At 39.9% G+C, this 21,423-nt stretch overlaps 1 protein-coding gene across 1 annotated transcript; it reads left to right on the top strand.

The window, feature by feature from the left end:
* Positions 1–2,935: 2,935 nt before the first annotated feature.
* Positions 2,936–4,662, top strand: LOC105729239 (protein disulfide-isomerase A3-like). Its single transcript, XM_064384143.1, is given in 3 exon segments — positions 2,936–2,972; positions 2,975–3,946; positions 3,949–4,662. Coding segments are annotated over 3 exon segments (1,497 nt in total). The 3' UTR covers positions 4,437–4,662.
* The last annotated feature ends 16,761 nt before the right edge of the window (positions 4,663–21,423 follow it).

Below are 21,423 nucleotides of genomic sequence, written 5' to 3'. Positions count from 1 at the left end.
TTGCCAAACCAGCAGAGGATTTGGCAAGGGAATAGCTGCATTGGAGCACAGGATACCCATCCCCCAAGGCTTGCCAAGGTCCTCTAGGTAGCTTTAGCCTGGACAGAGCAGGGTAATCTTGCCTGTAGGACCGGGCCAGTCCAGTCTGAGCACGCCCTCATCTGCTGACCTATCCTGGGGGCCCAGCCAGAGGCCACCCTCTTGCAGTGCAGTCTCAGATGCCCTACCAAGGTGTTTCTCAGGAGCCCTCATTATAGCTCCCTCTCTGGCAGACCATGCTTAATCATTAGAGAGCTCCAAGAGCCCACCTGGAACCTCCCCCAACTGCAGTCTCTACCTGCTGCTCTGTTGGCAAGAATGTGCTCATGAACCCACGCCCCATTGCTTTGCCAGCACATGCATGTGGGTGGACCTTGCCTCCCTTCTCATGACAGTGAACATCCACAAACACCTCACCACCCCACTGCTTCCTGGTAAGTAAGCACACCCGGCTGCCCTACCCACCCTCAATGGCACGCTGCCACCACTGAGGTGTGGGCAGCCCCCTGTGCTGCCACTACTACTTCTGACACAAGTCTGTGCACAGATGATGGAACCAGACCCCTGCAACAGCTGGTGTTATGCCCAGCTGCGTCGCATCTGCTTCTGGTGCAAGATCGTGCACAGACATTGGCAACCCTGTAACCACCCTGTCCCTGCTGCTGGCCCATGGCCTCCTTCATGTTGGCACTCTGCTGTGCTGCTGTGGCTGCTGGCATGTGCAAGTGAGCATGTTACCACTGCCACTGCCCCTATGAAGCACTTTGGCCGGCACACCCCACTAGAGTGTTGGGGCCAGTGATCATAACACTTTGGCCCCTCCAGTGCATCAGGTTCCTAACATCTAGAGATCAGAGATCAAATTCAAGGGTCCAATACCAGTCCCCAAGAGTTACAGAACATAGCCCAGGAGTGCCAAAGCTCACAATCAAACCACCAAAGGCATAAAAGATAAAAATTTTTTTTAAAAAACCCACCCAAAGGACAGCAACTTCAAGGATTAAAGGAACATCAGTGCACACAGATGAGAAAGAATGAGCACAAGAACTCCAGTAACTCAAAATGCCAGGCCGAAAGAAGAAAGGCCATTAAAAAAAATGATCTGATAGAGTTGAAAAACACACTACAATAATTTAATAATATAACTGCAATTATTGACAGCAAATAGACCAAGTGGAGGAAAGAATCTCAGAGCTTGAAGATTGGCTTTCCAACTTAACTAAGCCTGACAAAAATGTCTTAAAAAATGAAAAATGAACAAAACATCTGAAAAATATAGGATTATGTAAAGATACCAAATCTATGACTCACTGGCATCCTCGAAAGAGAAGGAGAGAAAGCAAGCAAGCAATTTGGAAAATTTATTTGAAGATATTGTCCATGAAGATTTCCCCAACCTCTCTAGGGAGGCCAACATGTAAATTCAGAAAAAGCAGAGAACCACTGCAAGATACCATACAACATGCCCATCCTCAAGACATGTATCATCAGATTGCCCAAAGCTGACATGAAAAAAAAATATTAAAGACAACTAGGGAGAAGGGGTAGGTCACTACAAAGGGAACCGAATCAGGCTAATAGTAGACATTTCAGCAGAAACACTACAAGTCAGAAGAAATTGGGGGCCTATATTCAGCATTGTTAAAAAAATAAACTCCAACTAATGTCCAGCCAAACTAAGTTTCATAAGTGAAGGTGATATAAGATCCTTTTCAGACAAACAAATGCTAAGAGAATTTGTTGCCACCAGATGTGTCTTACCAGAGATCCTTAAGAGAGTGCCAAATAATGAAGGAAAAAACCACTACCACCCACCACAAAAACACACTTAAGCACAGGACCGTTGACTTATAAAGCAACTACACAGTGAAGTCTGCATAATAAGCAGCTAACAACACAATGACAGGATCAAATCTACACATATCAACATTAACTTTGAGTGTAAAAGGGCTGACTACCCCAATTAAAAGGCACAGAGCAGCAAGTTGGATTAAGAAGCATGCTGTATTCATGAGATCCATCTTACATGCAATGACATCCATGGGCTCAAAGTAAAGGGATGGAGAGAAATCTAAAAGGGAAATGGGAAACACAAAAAAGCAGGGCTTGCCATTTTCATTTCTGGAAAAAAAAACAGACTTTAAATCAACAACAGACAAAAGAGACAAAGACGGGCATTACATAATGGTAAAGGGTTCAATTCAACAAGACTTAACCACGCTAAATATATATGCACCCAACACAGGAGCACCCAGATTCATAAAAAAGTTATTAGAGACATATCAAGAGACTTAGGTGCCACAGAATGATAGCAGGAAACTTTAACACTCCACTGATAACATTAGACAGATCAGCAAGGCAGAAAACTAACAAAGATATTTAGCACTTGAACTTGATGCTTGACCAAATGAACCTAATAGACACCTACAAAACACTCCACCCCCAAATAACAGAATATACATTCTCATGTGCACATGGCACATACTCTAAAATTGACCACACAATTGGCCATAAACAATCCTCAGCAAGTTCCGAAAAACCAAAATCATACCAACCACACTTTCGGAACACAATGTAATAAAAATAGAAATCAATACTAAGAAGATCTCTCATAATCACATAACTTCATAGACATTAAACAACCTGTTCCTTAATGACTTCTAGGTAAACAATGAAATGAAGGCAGAAATCAAGAAATTCTTTGAAACAAATGGAAGAAAAGTACAACATACCAGAATCTCTGGGACACAGCTAAAGCAATGTTAAGAAGAAACTTTACAGGTCTGCCTGGGCCAGACGCGCGAGCGCAGACAGCCGCTGTGTGGACGCGCGCACGACCTCCACAGTCCCAGCCGAGCCCCGACTCTTCCGGCTGTCCCCACCTCACCTCGCCGCCATGCGCCTCCGCCGCCTAGCGCTGTTCCCGGGCGTGGCGCTGCTGCGGCCCGCCTAGCCGCTGCCTCCGACGTGCTGGAACTCACGGACGACAACTTCGAGAGTCGCGTCTCTGACACGGGGTCTGCGGGCCTCATGCTTGTTGAGTTCTTTGCCCCGTGGTGTGGACACTGCAAGAGACTTGCTGTTGAGTATGAAGCTGCAGCTACCAGATTAAAAGGAATAGTTCCATTAGCAAAGGTTGATTGCACTGCCAACACTAACACCTGTAATAAATATGGAGTCAGTGGCTATCCAATCCTGAAGGTATTTAGAGATGGTGAAGAAGCAGGTGCTTATGATGGACCTAGGACTGCTGATGGAATTGTCAGCCACCTGAGGAAGCAGGCAGGCCCAGCTTCAGTGCCTCTCAAGACTGAGGAAGAATTTCAGAAATTCATTAGTGATAAAGATGCCTCCGTAGTAGGTTTTTTCAAGGATTCATTCAGTGAAGCTCACTCTGAGTTCCTAAAAGCAGCCAGCAACTTGAGGGATAACTACCGATTTGCACGTACGAATGTTGAGTCTCTGGTGAACGAGTACGATGATAACGGAGAGGGTATCACCTTATTTCGTCCTTCACATCTGACTAACAAGTTTGAGGACAAGACTGTGGCATATACAGAGCAGAAAATGACCAGTGGCAAAATTAAAAAGTTTATCCAGGAAAACATTTTTGGTATTTGCCCTCACATGACAGAAGACAATAAAGATTTGATACAGGGCAAGGACTTACTTATCGCTTACTATGATGTGGACTATGAAAAGAATGCTAAGGGTTCTTACTACTGGAGAAACAGGGTAATGATGGTGGCAAAGAAATTCCTGGATGCTGGGCACAAACTCAACTTTGCTGTAGCTAGCCGCAAAACCTTTAGCCATGAACTTTCTGATTTTGGCTTGGAAAGCACTACTGGAGAGATTCCTGTTGTTGCCATCAGAACTGCTAAAGGAGAGAAGTTTGTCATGCAGAAAGTGATGGCAAGGCTTTGGAGAGGTTCCTGCAGGATTACTTTGATGACAATCTGAAGAGACTCCTGAAGTCTGAACCTATCCCAGACAGCAATGATGGTCCTGTAAAGGTAGTGGTAGCAGAGAATTTTGATAAAATAGTGAATAATGAAGATAAAGATGTGCTGATTAAATTTTATGCCCCTTGGTGTGGTCACTGTAAGAATCTGGAGCCCAAATATAAAGAACTTGGAGAGAAGCTCAGCAAAGACCCAAATATCGTCATAGCCAAGACGGATGCCACAGCCAATGATGTGCCTTCTCCATATGAAGTCAAAGGTTTTCCTACCATATACTTCTCTCCAGCCAACAAGAAGTTAAATCCAAAGAAATACGAAGGTGGCCGTGAATTAAGTGATTTTATTAGCTATTTACAACGAGAAGCTACAAACCCCCCTGTAATTCAAGAAGAAAAGCCCAAGAAGAAGAAGAAGGCACAGGAGGATCTCTAAAGCAGTAGCCAAACACCACTTTGTAAAAGGACTCTTCCACCAGAGATAGGAAAACCATTGGGGAGGACTGGGACCCATATGGGAATTATTACCTCTCAGGGCTGAGAGGACAGAATGGATATAATCTGAATCCTGTTAAATTTTCTGTAAACTGTTTCTTAGCTGCACTGTTTATGGAAATACCAGGACCAGTTTATGTTTGTGGTTTTGGGAAAAATTATTTGTGTTGAGGGGAATGTTGTGGGGGTGGAGGGAATTGAGTTGGGGGGTATTTTCTAATTTTTTTTGTACATTTGAAACAGTGACAATAAATGAGACCCCTTTAAAAAAATAAAAAAGAAGAAGAAACTTTACAGTGTTAAACGTCCACATCAAAAAGTTAGAAAGGTCTCGAATTAACATCCTTATATCACACCTTGAAAAATTAGAAACATAAAAAGTAAATAAAATAAAAAGTTAAAGAAAGTAAAAAAAGGAAAAAACAAAAAACAAAAGTAAACCAACCCCAAAGCTAGCAGAAGCAATAAGAGCTGAACTGAATAAAACTGATATCCAAAAAAGCATACCAAGGATCAACAAATCCAGAAGTTGCTACTTTGAAAGAGTAAATAAGATCAGTAGCCTGCTAGCTAGATTAATAAAGAAAAAATACAGAGAATCCAAATAAACACAATTAGAAATTACAAAGGAGATGTTATCACCAATTCCAGAGCAGGGGAGAAAAACCGATAGACTGTTATGAACACCTCTATGCACACAAACTGGAATATCCTCAAGAAATGGATAAATTCCTGGAACCATTTAACCTCACAAGATTAAACCAGAAAGAAATAAAAACCCTGAACAAACTGATAATGAGTTCTGGAATTGAATAAGCAATAAATACCTAACAACCAGAGAAAGTCCGGGTCCAGACAGATGCACAGCTGAATTCTACCAGATGTATAAAGATGAACTGGTATAATTCCTACTGAAAGTATTCAAATAAATTAAGGAGGAGAGACTCCTCCCTAACTCATTCTATGAGGCCAGCATTATCCTAATAGCAAACACTGGCAGAGACACAACAAAAAAGAAAACTTCAGGCCAATATTCTTGATGAACATAGCTGCAAAAATCCTTAACAAAGTACTAGCAAACTGAATCCAGCAGTGCATCACAAAGGTAATCCAGCATAATCGTAGGTTTTATACCTTGGATGCAACATTGGCTGCAAATCAATAAATATGATTCATCATATAAATGGCCAGAAACAAAAAACACATGATAATCTCCATAAATGCAGGAAAGACTTTTGATAAAATTCAACATCCTTTCATGTTAAAAACCCTCAGCACAGTAGGCATTGAAGGAACATACCTCCAAATAATAGAGTCATCTATGACAAACCCACAGTCAATGTCACACTGAATGGGCAAAAGCTGAAAGCACTCCTCTTGAGAACTGAAACAATGTAAGAATGCCCAGTTTTACTACTCCTATTCAACATAGTACTGGAAGTCTTAGCCATAGCAATTAGGCAAGAGAAAAAAATAAAAGGCATCCAAATAGGAATTGAAGAAGTCAAACTACCTCTGCTGGCAGATGATATTATTTTATACCCAGAAAACCTCATATTCTCTGTCCAAAGGCTCCTTGATATGATAAACAGCTTCAGGAAAGTTTCAGGATACAAAACCACTGTACAAGAATCAGTAGCATTTCTATACACCAACAATGTCCAAGCTGAGTGCCAAATCAAGAACACATTCCTAATCAGAATAGCCAAACAAAAAATACCTAGGAATATAGAGAACCAGGGAGGTTAATGATCTCCACAAGGAGAACTAAAAAGAATTGCCAAAAGAACTCATAGATGACACAAACAAATGCAAAAACATTCCATGTTCATGGATAGGAATAATCAGTATTGTTAAAATAAACATACTGCCCTAAGAAACTACCAATGACATTCTTCACAGAATTAAAGAACCTATTTTAAAATTCATATGAAACCAAAATTGAGCCTGAATAGTGAAAGCAATTACAAGCAAAACACCAAAGCTAGAGGCATCACATTACTGGACTTCAAACTATACTACAAGACTACAGCTACCAACATAGCATGATACTGGCACAAAAACCAACACATAGATCAATGTAACAGAATAGAAAACCACAGAAATATAGCCTCACACCTACAGCCATCTGGTCTTTGACAAAGTCAACAAAAACAAGCAAATGGGGAAATGATGCCCTGTTCAATTAATGGTGCTGGGATAACTGGTTAGCCATTTGCAGAAGATTGAGACTGGATCTTTTCTTTACACCATATACAAAAATCAACTCGAGATGAATTAATGGCAAAATGTGAAACCTAAAACTATTAAAAAAAAAAAAAAAACACTGAAGAAGACCTAGGAAATGTCATTCTGGACATAGGTCCTGACAAAGATTTCAGGATAAAGATGCCAAAAGCAATTGCAACAAAAACAAATATTGACACGTGGGACCTAATTAAACTAAAGAGCTTCTGCACAGCAAAAAAACTATCAACAGTGCAAACAAACAAACCACAAAATGGGAGAAAATATTTGCAAACTATTCATCTGACAAATGTCTAATATCCAGAATTTATAAGAAACTTAAATGAGCAAGCAAAAAACAACCCCATCACAAAGTCGGAAAAGCACATTAACACACACTTTTCAAAAAGAAGACAAACTCACAATCATTTGAAAAAAAATGCTCAACATTACTAATCATTAGAGAAAGGTAAATCAAAATTACAATGTGATACAATCATACCAGTCAGAATTACTATTATTAATAACTCAAAAAAAAATAACAGATGCTGATGAGGTTGCAGAGAAAAGAGAATGCTTATACGCTGTTGGTGGGAATGTGAATTAGTTCAGTCACTGTGGAAAGCAGTTTTGAGATTTCTCAAAGAACTTAAAACAGAGCTACCATTCAACCCAGTAATCCCTTTTTGGGGTATATATCTAAAGTAAAAATAAGTCATTTTACCATAAATACACATACATACATATGTTAATTGCAGAACTGTTCACAGTAGTAAAGACACGGAATTATCCTAAATGCCCATAAACAGCAGGCTGGATAGAAAATGTGACATATATGTACCATGGAATACTATGCAGCCATAAAAAAGAATGAGATTGTTTTCTTGGCAGCAACATGAATAGATCTGGAGGCCATTATCCTAATTGGAAAACTAAGTACTACATGTTCTCACTTACCAGTAGGAGCTAAACTCTGAGTACACATGGACCCAGAAGAAAAACAATAGACACTGGGGCCTACTTGAGGGTGGAGGCTTAGAGGAGGGTTTGAGGAGTGAAAAACTACCTATTGGGTACTAGTCTCAGTACCTGGGTGACAAAATAATCTGTACACCAAATTCCCATGACATGCAATTTACCTGTATATGAATTTTCTTACATGAAGTAGTTTTTCATCCTCTCCCCCAACCCCTCCACAATCTAGTAGTCCACACTGTCTGTTGGTCCCATTTTTGTGTCTGTGTGTATCCATGTGTACTCCCACTTATAAGTAAGAAAATGCAGTATTTGGTCTTCTGTTCTTGCATGAATTTGCTTAGGATAATGGCCTCTAGCAGCATCCAGGTTGCTGTAATGAATGTAATTCCACTTTTTTTTTACAGCTGTGTAGTATTCCATGGTATATATGTACCACATTTCCTTATCTGATTCACTGTCAATGGGCATTTAGGTTGATTTTATGTCTTTGCTATTGTGAATAGTACTGCCATAAACTTATGAATCCATGTGTCTTTTTGGTAGAATGATTTATTTTCCTCTGGGTATATACCCAATAATGAGATTGCTCAGTCAAATGGTAGTTCTGTTTCAAGTTTGTCGAGAAATCTTTATGCTGCTTTCCAAAGTGGTTGAGCTAATTCACATTCCCACCAACAGTGTATAAGCAGTCCCTTTTCTCCATGACCTTGCCAACATCTGCTATTTTTTGTGTTTTTAATAGCTGTTCTGACTGGTGTGAGGTAGTAGCTCATTGTGGTTTGAATTTGCATCTCTCTGATGATTACTGTTGTTGAACATTTTTTTCATATGTTTGTTGGCCACTTGTATGTCTTCTTTTGAGAAGTGTCTGTTTGAGTCCTTTGCCCACTTTTTAATGTGGTTGTTTTTTGCTTGCTAATTTGTCTAAGTTTCTTACAGATTCCAGATATTAGACCCTCACTTGATGTATAGTTTGCTAACATTTTCTCCTATTCTGTAGGTTGTGTGTTTGCTTTGTTGATAGTTTCTTTTGCTGTGCAGAAGCTATTTGGTTTAATTAGGTCCCAGTTGTTAATTTTTGGTTTTGTTTCAATTGCTTTTGAGGTCTTACCATAAATTCTTTGCTGAGGCTGATGTCCAGAATCGTATTTCTTTTTGTTTGTTTTTTGGGACAGAGTCTCGCTCTGTCACTCAGACTGGAGTGCAGTGGTGCAATCTCAACTCACTGCAACCTCCCCTCCTGGGTTTAAGTGATTCTTGTGCCTCAGCCTCCTGAGTAGCTGGGATTACAGGAGTGTGCCACCATGCCCTGATAATTTTTGTATTATTAGTAGAGACAGGGTTTTGCCATGTTGGCCAGGCTGGTCTTGAACTCCTGGCCTCAAGTGATCTGTCTGCCTTGGTCTTCCAGTGTTCTGGAATTACAGGTGTGAGTCACTGCACCCAGCCCCATACGATATTTATTAGATGTATTAGTCCATTCTTACATTGCCATAAAGGAATACCTGGGACTGAGTAATTTATACAGAAAAAAAGATTTAATTGGCTCACAGTTCTGCAGACTGTACAGGAAGCATGATGCTGGCATCCACTGAGCTTCTGGAGGGACCTGAGTAAGCTTATAATCATGGGATAAGGTGACAGCATAGCAGGCATTCCTTACACGGCAGGACCAAGAGCAAGAGAGACAGTGGGCGGGGCAGTGCTACACACTTTTAAACAACCAGATGTCACAATAAAACACTCACTATTATGAGGACAGTGCCAATGGGGTGGTGCTAAACCATTCATGAGAAACATTTCCATGATCCAATCACCTCCCACCAAGCTCCACCTCCAACATTGGAGATGACAATTCGACATGAGATTTGGGCAGGGACACATATTCAAACCATATCACTAAGTTTTCTTCTAGGATTTTTACAGTTTGTGGTCTTACATTTAAATCTCTTATCCATCTTGAGTTACATTTTATATGTGATGAAAAGTAGGGGGTCTGTTTTCATTCTTCTGCATACGGCTAGAGAATAAGTATTAAAAAGAGAAAATATTAACTGATGTTCGTGAGGATGCAGAGAAGAAGGAACTCTTATGCACTGCTGGTAGTAATATAAAGTAATATAACTGTAAGGTTTGTTCTTGGGTTCTTGCCGAGTTTAAAAGGAAGAAACTGAGGCCAACACAAGAAGATCCAATATGAAGGAATTTATTCAGGCTCCCGGGCGAGGTTCTGCGGCCCGACAGGAGGGGCCGGAGAAGTCGCACGGACTCCTCTCAGACGTGGGATTTTATAGGGAGTGAAGGAGCTCGATTGGTTGTGGGAGAGCAGGACTACTATTGGGTAAGGTTACAAGCCTTTGTTTGCATACAGGACTTGGCTGCTATTGGTTAGAATTACTCGGCTGCTATTGGTTAGAATTACTCGGTTGCTATTGGCTAGAAAGACTCAGCTGCTATTGGCTAGAAAGACTCGGCTGCTATTGGCTAGAAAGACTCGGCTGCTATTGGCTAGAAAGACTTGGCTGCTATTGGCTAGAAAGACTTGGCTGCTATTGACTAGAATCACAAGACCCCGCTTGCATACTGGGTTCTTTAAGGGAAAGCCAGGCTGTGCAAGATAGGGAGAAGGGAACATGCCCGAGTATGTCTGAGCTTTCAGAAAAAAGCGGGTGTGTGTGCGTCCGAGCTCCCAGCGAGGCAATCGGCCTTACAATAACCTCTATGAAAAACAGTATGAAGATTTCTCAAAGAACTAAAGGTAGAACTACCATTCACTCCAACAATCACACTACACTACTGGGCATCTGCCCAAAACAAAAGAAATCATTAAATCATAAAGATACCTGTATGTTTATCACAGTACTATTTACTATTGCAAAGGTGTGGAATCAACCTAAATGTTCATCAATTGATGACAAAATAACGAAAGTATTATATATATATATATATATATATATATAATTGAATACCATTCAGCCATAAAAAGAGTAAAATCATGTCATTTGCAGCAACATAGATGAAACAGAGGCCATTATATCAAGTGAAACAGTCAGACAAAGAAAAATAAATACTGCATGTTCTCACTTATAAATGGAAGGTAAATACTGTGTACACATGGATGTAGAGTGTGAAATGATAAACAATGGAGACTTGGAAGAGTGTGGGAGTGGGAGGAGGGTAGATGATGATAAATTCCTTGATGGGTACAATATACATTATTCTGATGATAGATACCCTAAAAGTCCTGACTTCACCACTACACAATCTATGCATGTAACAAATTTACACTTGTACTCCATAAATTTATACAAAAAAGAGAATAATTTTTATCTGTACACAAACCTTTTAACATGTTAAAGTTTGAAATTATAATTATTTATTTAATTAAATATGATGGAAACCAGTGAGATATAACTGTAAAAACAGAAGTTCTTTTTCTTTTTTTAAATACATTTATTTATTATACTTTAAGTCCTGGGGAACATGTGCAGATCGTGCAGGTTTGTTACATAGGTATACATGTGCCATGGTGGTGGTTTGCTGCATCCATCGCCCTGTCATCTACATTATAGAGGTTCTTTTTCTCGTAGGAAAGCTCAGTTAAAAGCTGCAGAAAGACACAAAGTGAGTGTCTTCTAAAAATTCTGTATTAACTATATGCGGGAGGAAAATAAAATGTTGGAAAAAACAATTAGAAAAAAATCAAGGATTTTCTCAGATTTTTCAGCAAGTGTCTTTTAAATTTATTGTTCCCATTCAAATAAATGTAACGAGAATTTATAATGTGTTTGCTATGAGTGAGCATTTCATAAGAAAGATCAACAGAGATCCAATCATTGGATGTATCTCCAAGAGAAGATCTTGGCCTCACATCGTAAGACTGCCAAAGAATTGTTCTCTTTGAAGTTTTATGTTAAGAATATAGGGAAAATATAACATTCTAAAGAAAAACTTAAAGAAAACCTAAGTAAATGGAGATATGTATATGCATGGATAGGAAGACTCAATATTGTCAACATGTTAGTTATTCCTAACTTGATATATAGATTCAATACCATCCCAATCAAAGTCTTGGGAAGTTATTTTGTGGATATTAACAAACTTATTCTAGAATGTATATGGAAAGGCAAAAGACAATAACAGTTAATACAATATTGAAGAAGAACAAAGTTGGAGAACTGACACTATAAAACTTTACTTACTACAAAGCCACAGTAACTGAGTGTGGAATTGGTGTTAGAATAGAAAATTGATCAATGAACATAATAGAGAGCCCAGAAATAGACCCACGTATACACTCAACTGATATTTGACAAAGAAGCAAAGACATACAATGGAGAAAAGATAGTCTTTTCAACAAATGTTGTAGGAATAACTGGACATCCACATGCAAAAAATGAATCTAGGCCCAAACCTTGCACCCTTCACAAAAATTAACTAGAAATGGATCACAGATCTGAATGTAAAATGCAAAACTGTTAGACTCCTAGAAAATAACAAGAGAAAATGTGGCTAACCTTGGGTTTGGAGGTGACTTTTTCGACATGACACCTATGGCATGATCCATGACAGAAAGAATTGATAAACTGGACCTCATTCAAATTAAAAGTTTATGCTTTGCGAGAGATACTGTGAAGAGAATGAAAATAAAAGCCACAGAATTGGAGAACATATTTGCCAAACAAATATCTGCTAGGTAACTGTTATCCAAAACATACCAAGGTCTCTTAAAACTCAAAAATAGAAAACAAACAACCCAATTTAAGAGATTGGCCAATGACTTTAGCAGACACTTCACCAAAGAAGATTTACAGACGGCAAATAAGTATATGAAAAGATGATTCACGTCTGATATTATCAAGGAAATCCAAATTAAAACAACTAACAGATATTACTACACACCTATCAGGATGGCCAAAACGCAGAACACTAACCACAATAAATCCTGGTGAAGAGGGGGAGCAAGTGAAGCTCTCATTCATTGCTGGTAAGGATGCAAAATGGCACAATTACTTTGGAAGACAGTTTGGCAGTCTCTTACAAAACTAGACATACTCTTACCATATGATCCAGCAATCCCGTGCCTTGGTATTTACCCAAAGGAACTAAAAAATTGTGTCTACACAGAAACTTGCACATGGATGTTTACAGCAGCTAAATTTATAATTGCCAAAATTTGGAAGCAACCAAGATCTCCTTCAGCATGTGAATGGACACATGAACTTTGGTATATCCAGATAATGGAGTATTATTAGGTGTTAAAATAAAATGAGCTATGAAGCCATGAAAACACATTGAGAAAATGGAAATACACATTAATTAGAGAAAAATACCCAATCTGAAAGGCTCCATACTGTTAGAGTCCAACTATATGACATTCTGGGAAAAGCAAAACTACGGAGACAATTAAAAGCTTAGTGTTTTCAAGGGGTTAGTTCGGAGGTAAGGATGAAAAAATGAGGCACACAGGATTGTTAGGGTAGTGAAACTATTCTGTATAGTACAATAACAATGGTGGATACATGTCAATATATATTTGTTCAAACCCATAACAATGTACGACACCAAGAGTGAACCTTAATATACACTATAGACTTTTGGTGACAATGATGTGTCCGTGTAGCTTCATTGATTGTAACAAATCTACCACTCTGGTGCAGTGTTAATAAGGGGGGAAGGTATGCATGTGTAAAGGAAAAGTGTATATATGAAATCTCTGTACCTTCCATTCAATTTTGCTGTGAACCTGAAACTGCTCTAAAAATAGTCTGTTCAAATATTTATTATAATTTCTGATTCTTGTTTTAATGGATTCTTGTGCTAACTTATTAAATAAGAAGTCTTCTATTTGCATGGAAAAAAGGCTGAGAGGAAATAAATCAATATTTAAAATAATCTAATCCTTAGATGGTTGTGATATTGTGAAATATAGATTAAGTATCGCTTATCTAAAAGGCTTGGGACAAGAAATGTTTGGATTTCAGATTTTTTAGGTTTTTGGAGTATTTACTTTATACTAGTATTTAGTTTACATCAGTTAAGCATCCCAAATCTGAAAATCCAAAATGCTCCAATGAATATTTTCGTTGAGCATCAAGTCAGCATTCAGAAGTTTCAGATTTTGGAGCATTTTAGATTTAGGATGCTCAACCTGTATGTATTTGGCCTTCATCTTAGCTTTCTAGTAAATAGCTCCTACAGTCCTTGGAGTCTCTGGAGTAGTAAGAGTGTCTTTTGTATGCTAATGAGATGACTGGTGGCTGGGGGTCCCTAAAGAGCTTCAGGATGGGGGCAGGTCACCAGAAAGACCAAGGCACAATTACAGGGTTGGAACTTTCCTTTTTTCCAGGAGGGGAGGGGGCTGAAGCTTGAGTTGATCACTAATGGCCAATGATGTAATCAATCATGCCTGAGTAATGAATCTTCCATAAAAACCCAAAAGGACGGGGTTTGGAGGAGCTTTCCAGATTACTGATCATGTGGAAGTTCCTGGAGGGTTGTGTACCCAGAGGGAGCATGGAAGCTCCTCACCCCTTCCCATATGCTTTGCCCTAGGCATCTCTCTTCCATCTATCTGGCTGTTCATCCATATCCTTTATAAAATCCTTAATAATAAACAGGTAAATGTAAATAAAGAAATTTCCCTGAGTTCTATAAGCCACTCTAGAAAATTATTCCAGCCTGAGGAGGCGGTTGTGGTAACCCGAATTTACAGAAGCACAAGCCATAACCTGGGGTTTATGATTGGCATTTGAAGTGGGAAGCAGTCTTATAGGATTAAGCTTTCAACCTGTGGAGTGTGATGCTATGCTATTTCAAAGTAGATAGTGTCAGTATCAAATGCTGAATTACAGGACACAGAGCTGGTGTTCACTGCAGAATTGGTTGCTGATGGGGAGAAATAGCCACATATTTTGGTGATCAGATGTGAAGTGTTGTGCTCAGCGAGTCTATGATAGTAGAAAAAAAAAACATTGCCTTTGGTTTTTCCTATATCTTTTACCCATGGTATATTGCAGTTGAATTTGTATTCTCTTTACATATTTTTCAATTTTTATATTTTTATAATAAATGTTTATATTTTAAAAGGTTGTCTAAAAACCCCTGCATGTAACATAGAAAAGTAAAAGTAGTTTAGACTACAGGGTAATTCCTTAGTATTCACCTCAAAAACCTATTATTCTGACAGCTGCAATATTAACCTATATTTGAAATTAGTATCCTGTTCTGGCGTTACTACTTTGATAACCCTGCAAGTTTTTGGTTTGTTGTTTTGTTCCTTTGCCTGGAGGAGATAGCTGCCTAGAGTTCCTTTCTGTTGATCATATGATGTATTATGGATTCTAGAGAATTTTATGTCTTCTTGTAAGTATGGCAAAAATTGCCTGCTTGTTGTAAATACCAATTTATTGGGAGATAGTCATAGTGTTGGGTTTAGGGACCGTCTGTAAATCCACTCCTTCCTCTTTTGCCTGAAGATGTACTTGGGAATAGAGTGTTTCATCGCTTAAGAAATTTTCCATAAAATATCAGCAATAAATAAGGGAAGAAAAAAGTGCACCTTAATGAAATGTATTGAGTATAATTATGTAAGTGTACTACAGAAACTGAACTTGGGAGAGAAAAGAGCAGAGATTTTACAAGATGCTCCAAGGGAAATAGAAAAATGTCACATTTTAGTGACAGACAGAAAATTAGAAATAAAATGTTCAGAAACTGTATCAACCAAGGGGTGCAACTTTTAAGAATCTATTTGTTTCTAATAAAATACCAGAATGAAGTTAGGCCTTTCCCCACTTACCTTATCCTTGGTTGGCTTGTACTAGTTGGATCCCATTGGCTACCAACTTGTAATACACACTTCTAGCACAATGATTCATGTAATGAGAAGAGTCATGTGTTATTCTATTGCTGAAAGTAAACTTCGGTGCCCCCATCTCAGTTTACTTCTTCTCTTGAGTACTTAGTGTGTCAAGTTGTGCACTTAATTTTGGAATGTACAGTCTAAAAGAGAGGACTCACATATACACAAACAATGCTAAGCTCAAGCAAGCTGTGATAGACAATAGAAGGGCAAAGTAATGCCAAAACATGAGCGACAGCAGTTTGGAGGATGGAGAGGAAGACAGTGGTATCTGAGGTGAGCTTAGAAGGGTGATTAGCACTCAAGGTCTGGTGAGATGCCCATTCTGCTCAGCATTGTGGCTTCCTGAGGTGGCAAAGTGATGAATCCAGGAAGTGAGGTGAAGGCTTGTTTATTTCACCAGATTAAAAGGTTTAATTTTTGAATCAAGGTTGGAGCTTGTGAGAGCTGTGCTTTAAGAGGAATGTTCTGCCCTTGAGAGTGGAGTGCATTATGGAAAGGACAAGTCTGGAGAACTCGCCCTTTTCTGTCAACCCTCCAACCCTATCACTCCTGGCCACAAATGCCTCCATTAATCATACTCTCCAAATGAGTCAAAAGATCATACCACTTAACTCTGCTCTATCTAGCACTGACTTTTTATTAGGTGCTCACATTAGGACATTCATCAGATTCTCATTTACCCAGATACTGTGGGTTCAAGAGGAAAAGTGCAATCATGTTGTCTTAAAAGTATATCAGAAAGACCAAAGTTTCTGGTTCTATCCTTCATCTTCCTTCTCTTAAAATGCATAAAGAATAAAGAATTATTGAAAGTACAGTATATATGGGTTTTCTGATTATGGAGTTAACTACTTAAAAAAAATCCGAATAGTCTTTTTTTTAGGGGGACACATGTAGTTAACTATTATTAGTATTAATTGGGTTGAACAAGGGGGTGGAAAACCCAAAGAGACAGATAATTAAAAATCTTCATTATTCAACTTTGGTAATCATTCTTAAAACATCTTTCTCATATAACCTGAGAATGTGAAAAGCAAGGTTTGGATTTGCCTTCCTCCATTTAGGAGGAATAAAGTACTACCCTCTACAGCATCCTTCTATATTCTTAAAATATTGAAGAGATTGTGACATTCATTTGGAAGTATGTAGTTTATACTACTTGGTTTACTGTCTCAGCATCTCATTCTGTCTTGAGAACATCTCTATCTTCTTGAAAGGAAATTTCTTTATCCTCTCAATTAAACCATGCTGTTTCAGTAGAGCAGGCAAGTGTCCTTGGCCACAGGGGTGGGATACTCAACTTTGAAAAAATTAGAAAGTTAAAACAGATTTACAAGAAAAAAACAAACCCATTCAAAAGTGGGTGAAGGACATGAACAGACACTTTTCAAAAGAAGACATATATGAGGCCAACAAACACATGAAAAAGTGCTCATCATCACTGGTCATTAGAGAAATGCAAATCAAAACCACATTGAGATACCATCTCACACCAGTTAGAATGGTGATAATTAAAAAATCTGGAGACAACAGATGCTGGAGAGGATTTGGAGAAATACGAACACTTTTACACTGTTGATGGGAGTGTAAAGTAGTGCAACCATTGTAGAAGACAGTGTAGCGATTCCTCAAAGACATAGAAATAGAAATTCCATTTGACCCAGGAATCTCATTACTGGATATATATCCAAAGGATTATAAGTCATTCTATTATAAAGACACATGCACATGTATGTTCACTGCAGCACTGTTTACAATAGCAAAGACCTGGAACCAATCCAAATGCCCATCAGCGATAGACTGGTCAAGGAAAATGTGGCACATATGCACCATGGAATACTATGCAGCCATAAAAAATGATGAGTCCGTGTCCTTTGTAGGGACATGGATGAATCTGGAAACCATCAACTCAGCAAACTGACACAAGAACAGAAAATCAAACACAGCATGTTCTCACTCATAGGCGAGTGTTGAACAATGGGAACACATGGACACAGGAAGGGGAACATCTCACACTGGGGTCTGTAGGGGGGAATAGGGGAGGGACAGCTGGTGGTAGGGAGATTAGGGAGGGATAACATGGGGAGAAATGCCAGATATAGGTGATGGAGGAATGGAGGTAACAAACCACATTGCCATGTATGTTCCTATGCAACAATCCTGCATGTTCTCCACATGTACCCCAGAACCTAAAGTCCAATAATTATATATATATATATAAAGGAAATTAAAACAATTATGCATTTTATTTTCAATTCAGAATCATTGGCAAATCAAATGATTCAACAACAAATATTTACAGTGCACATTGTGCTTCAAGCAATATGCAGACACTGTGGATATAGTGGGGGACATGACATAGTCTTTGCACACATAAAGTTTATTGTCAAATGAAGGAGACAGACAAGTAAACTATCAGACACAGCTTGTAAATTAATGATATATTGAGAGGAGGAACACAAAGGGAGATGGAAGGATAGAAAAGAATGCTTAACCTATCCTGGGATTGGAAAGATGCATTTGTCCTCTGCTGTGCTTTACATAGGCTGACCCCTGAAGATTGCAATTCCTAGATTAGCTAACATTTTGTGGCTATCATTTGTCCTCTGCTGTGCCTTACATAGGCTGACCCCTGAAGATTGCAATTCCTAGACTAGCTAACATTTTGTGGTTATCTTGGTTCAACCAATACGCAGAATAACAAGAGATTAGAATCCAAAAGGTTGGAGCAGACAGTTTTTCTCCTTCTTCTGCATCAGGTGGGGCTTATCCTTCAAAGGCTACGTATTATCCATGACTCTAGCCCCATCAAATTAACCCACCATGACACGAGATCCTGTGGAACCCAACACCTAGGCTCCAATAACAATATCTCCTCTCTTTGTCTTTCCAGCCTAGAGGTGAGATTGACTTCCTCATGGTGAAAACTGTTGGGTTCTCCATTTCTCCTGTTTGGCTTCTCCATCACTTGTGCAATCAATTCCCTGAATTAAATTCTCCCTTGTGAGGGGAGATATCATCATGGTGGATGGGAGGCAGGACTAGATTGCAGCTCCAGACAGAGCAGTGTGTGGAGGCTCAAATTGTGAATTTTAGCTCCAGATCCACTGCAAGAACAAACCAGCAATCCCAAGAGGACCCACAGACCCTCTGAAGGAAGTGGACTGCCCCTGCAGGACCTAGATACCCCAAATATGTGAGTGCCCCAACTTTGGAAGTGGAAAAGGGAGACCCTCCCCTCCCAAACACACACCCCCACTGGAGAAGTGAATGTCTGTTTGCAGGAGCTTTCTGACTTTACCTGGATCTGAGTCAATTTGGAGAGCTGAGAGAAATAAACTGGTAAAGGAAGCAGCAGAAAGGCCCTGGGAGCTCTCTGCATCCCCTAGCATGCCATTCCTGCCTGGAACCACAGGGATCCATTCAGAGGGCAGCTAGAGAAGCAGAGAGTAAAACTCCAAGTGGAGAAGGAAATCTCTAGCTGGGCTTTGTAACAATTTGAATGGGGTGAGAAGCCTCCTGGCCAGAACTTGGGGGAGATTGCAAATCTGGTGTGCAGACTCCACAGGTGGGGGTAGAACAAAACTCTTTTCTTTTGCAGCTGGGATGCAGGTAGCCTGGGGCAGATTTTCAAGTCCATCTCACCCTCCACCTGGAAATGGACTCAGGGATGTTGGGCAGGGCATGGTGGGAGTGAGACAGGCTCTTTAGTTTGTGTGGGAGCTGGGTGAGGCCTGTACTGCTGGCTTTCCCCAACAACCTGCATGACTCAGCAAAGGCAGCCATAATCCTTTAAGATACACAACTCTAGTGACCTGGGAATCTCACTCCCATTCCCCAACAGAAACTGCAGCAAGACCCACTCATGGATGCCCACTTTCACCACTCCTCTTCAGCATAGTACTGGAAGTCCCAGCCAGAGCAATCAGACAAGAGAAAGAAATAAAGGGCATCCAAATCAATAAAGAGGAAGTCAAACTGTCACTGTTTGCTGACGATATGATCGTTTATCTTGAAAACCCTAAGGACTCTTCCAGAAAGCTCCTAGAACCGATAAAAGAATTCAACAAAGTTTCCAGATACAAGATTAATGTACACAAATTAGTAGTTCTTCTATACATCAACAGCAACCAAGTGAAGAATCAAATCAAGAACTCAACCCGTTTTACAATAGCTACAAATGTGTGTGTGTGTGTGTGTGTGTGTAGTGCTTAGGAATGTACCTAACCACAAAAGACCTCTACAAGAAAAACTACAAAACACTGCTGAAAGAAATCATAGATGACACGAATAAATTGAAACACATCCCATGTTCATGGATGGGTAGAATCAAAATTGTGAAAATGACCACACTGTCAAAAGCAATCTACAAATTCAGTGCAATTCCCATCAAAATACCACCACCATTCTTCACAGAATTAGAAAAAAAAACAATTCTAAAATTTATATGGGACCAAAAAAGAGTCTGCACAGCCATGGTTTCTCCATTCTGGCTGGTGAAAAGACCCTATGGGAAGATGGGCTTTTTCTCTGTCATGGGTGCTTCTACTTCCTCATCTAGCATCTGTAACAAGGAACTACAAAACCATTCTCTGCCAGAGTTGCAAGTTGAGCAAATGCTCAGATATGTCAGGGAGGAATAATTGCCCAAGAAGTACTTAATCAAGAAGCCAGGGTATATGATTGAGGACCCTCAAAATTGAGCACTGAAGGGCCTACACATTTCAGAAAAATGGGCAACCCACAGATTCCTAATCCACTTCTGATAGCAGTTTGGGAGACTCCAGGCTGAGAAGCCCCTCTCATTTTCCATTTGGGGTCTCAGGGTGGTGGAGGCCTTGGTCTGAGAGTGACAGACACAGATCAGCAGAGAGGGATTTGAGGCCCTTACAGCTGTGAACAATGAGGACCTATGGGAGGACTTATGGGATCTCCCATTCATTCCAGAATAAATAGGCCCCAATCCCACATTACTCCTCTGATTAGTTCTGGGAGGTCCCAGGGCATGGTCATTGGAATGGCTGGGAGAGGGAAGGGGCCAGGCCCTTGGTGAACATTAAGATGAGGGCCCTGAGGGAGGTCTGAATAGACCTCACCTAAGAAGAAGGAGGCCCCACAGAATACAGCACCCCACCTGCTTTCAGCCCTGGGAGGCCCTAGAGCATTATGGTTGGATGTGGGGTCCCCTGATTTCTGACTAGGGTGTTTGTTAGAGAGAGATGAAGACCTTGCTCAGAGGGGCCTGGCTTCGGATCAGGAGAGGGAAGGTGATCTAAGCACTGCCAGGCATCACAGGGAAGGCAGAAAGGAGTTCCCTCCACAGAGAGAGGTGGACTCACAGAAAGCCACATATGCCATCTGTCTGGGGAAGTCCCAGGCAGGACAATCATACAGAAGGCCCCCTCCCTCACTTCGTCTTCTAAGGTTGTCAGGGAAATGGGGTCTTTGGCCTGAACGGTACATCATCAGGTAAGCAAAAAAAAGGGGATGCAGTCCCTGTTAGGATTAAATATAAATACCTGAGGGCTAACAGGAATATGTAGGGTGCAAAGCAGGAAGCATCACATATGATGATGTTGAGAGCATCTCCACAGCCAAGATGGTGTTTAGGCCTGGAGAGGAGACATTCATACATCCATAATGACAGATTCGGTGCTACTTTTCCTTGGGATTTCTGAAGTTACATGAGCAGTTGTGGCATGTTAGATTTCTTTCATAGAGCCAGAAAGCCCAGGCATGGGGCAGACTCCACATTTTGAATAATTGAATGCGATCCTCCAGTATTTTAATTGATTCACTCATTCTCTCATTAATTCATCCATCCAGAAAAATTTCATTGAATATATGATGAGTTAAT

The sequence above is a fragment of the Aotus nancymaae genome, unplaced genomic scaffold (genome assembly GCF_030222135.1).
Source record: "Aotus nancymaae isolate 86718 unplaced genomic scaffold, 86718_ANA_hifiasm-v0.15.2.pri h1tg000004l, whole genome shotgun sequence".
Lineage (NCBI taxonomy): Eukaryota > Metazoa > Chordata > Mammalia > Primates > Aotidae > Aotus > Aotus nancymaae.
The sequence above is the reverse complement of the archived record's forward strand: the minus strand, read 5'-3'. Positions and strand labels throughout refer to the sequence as shown.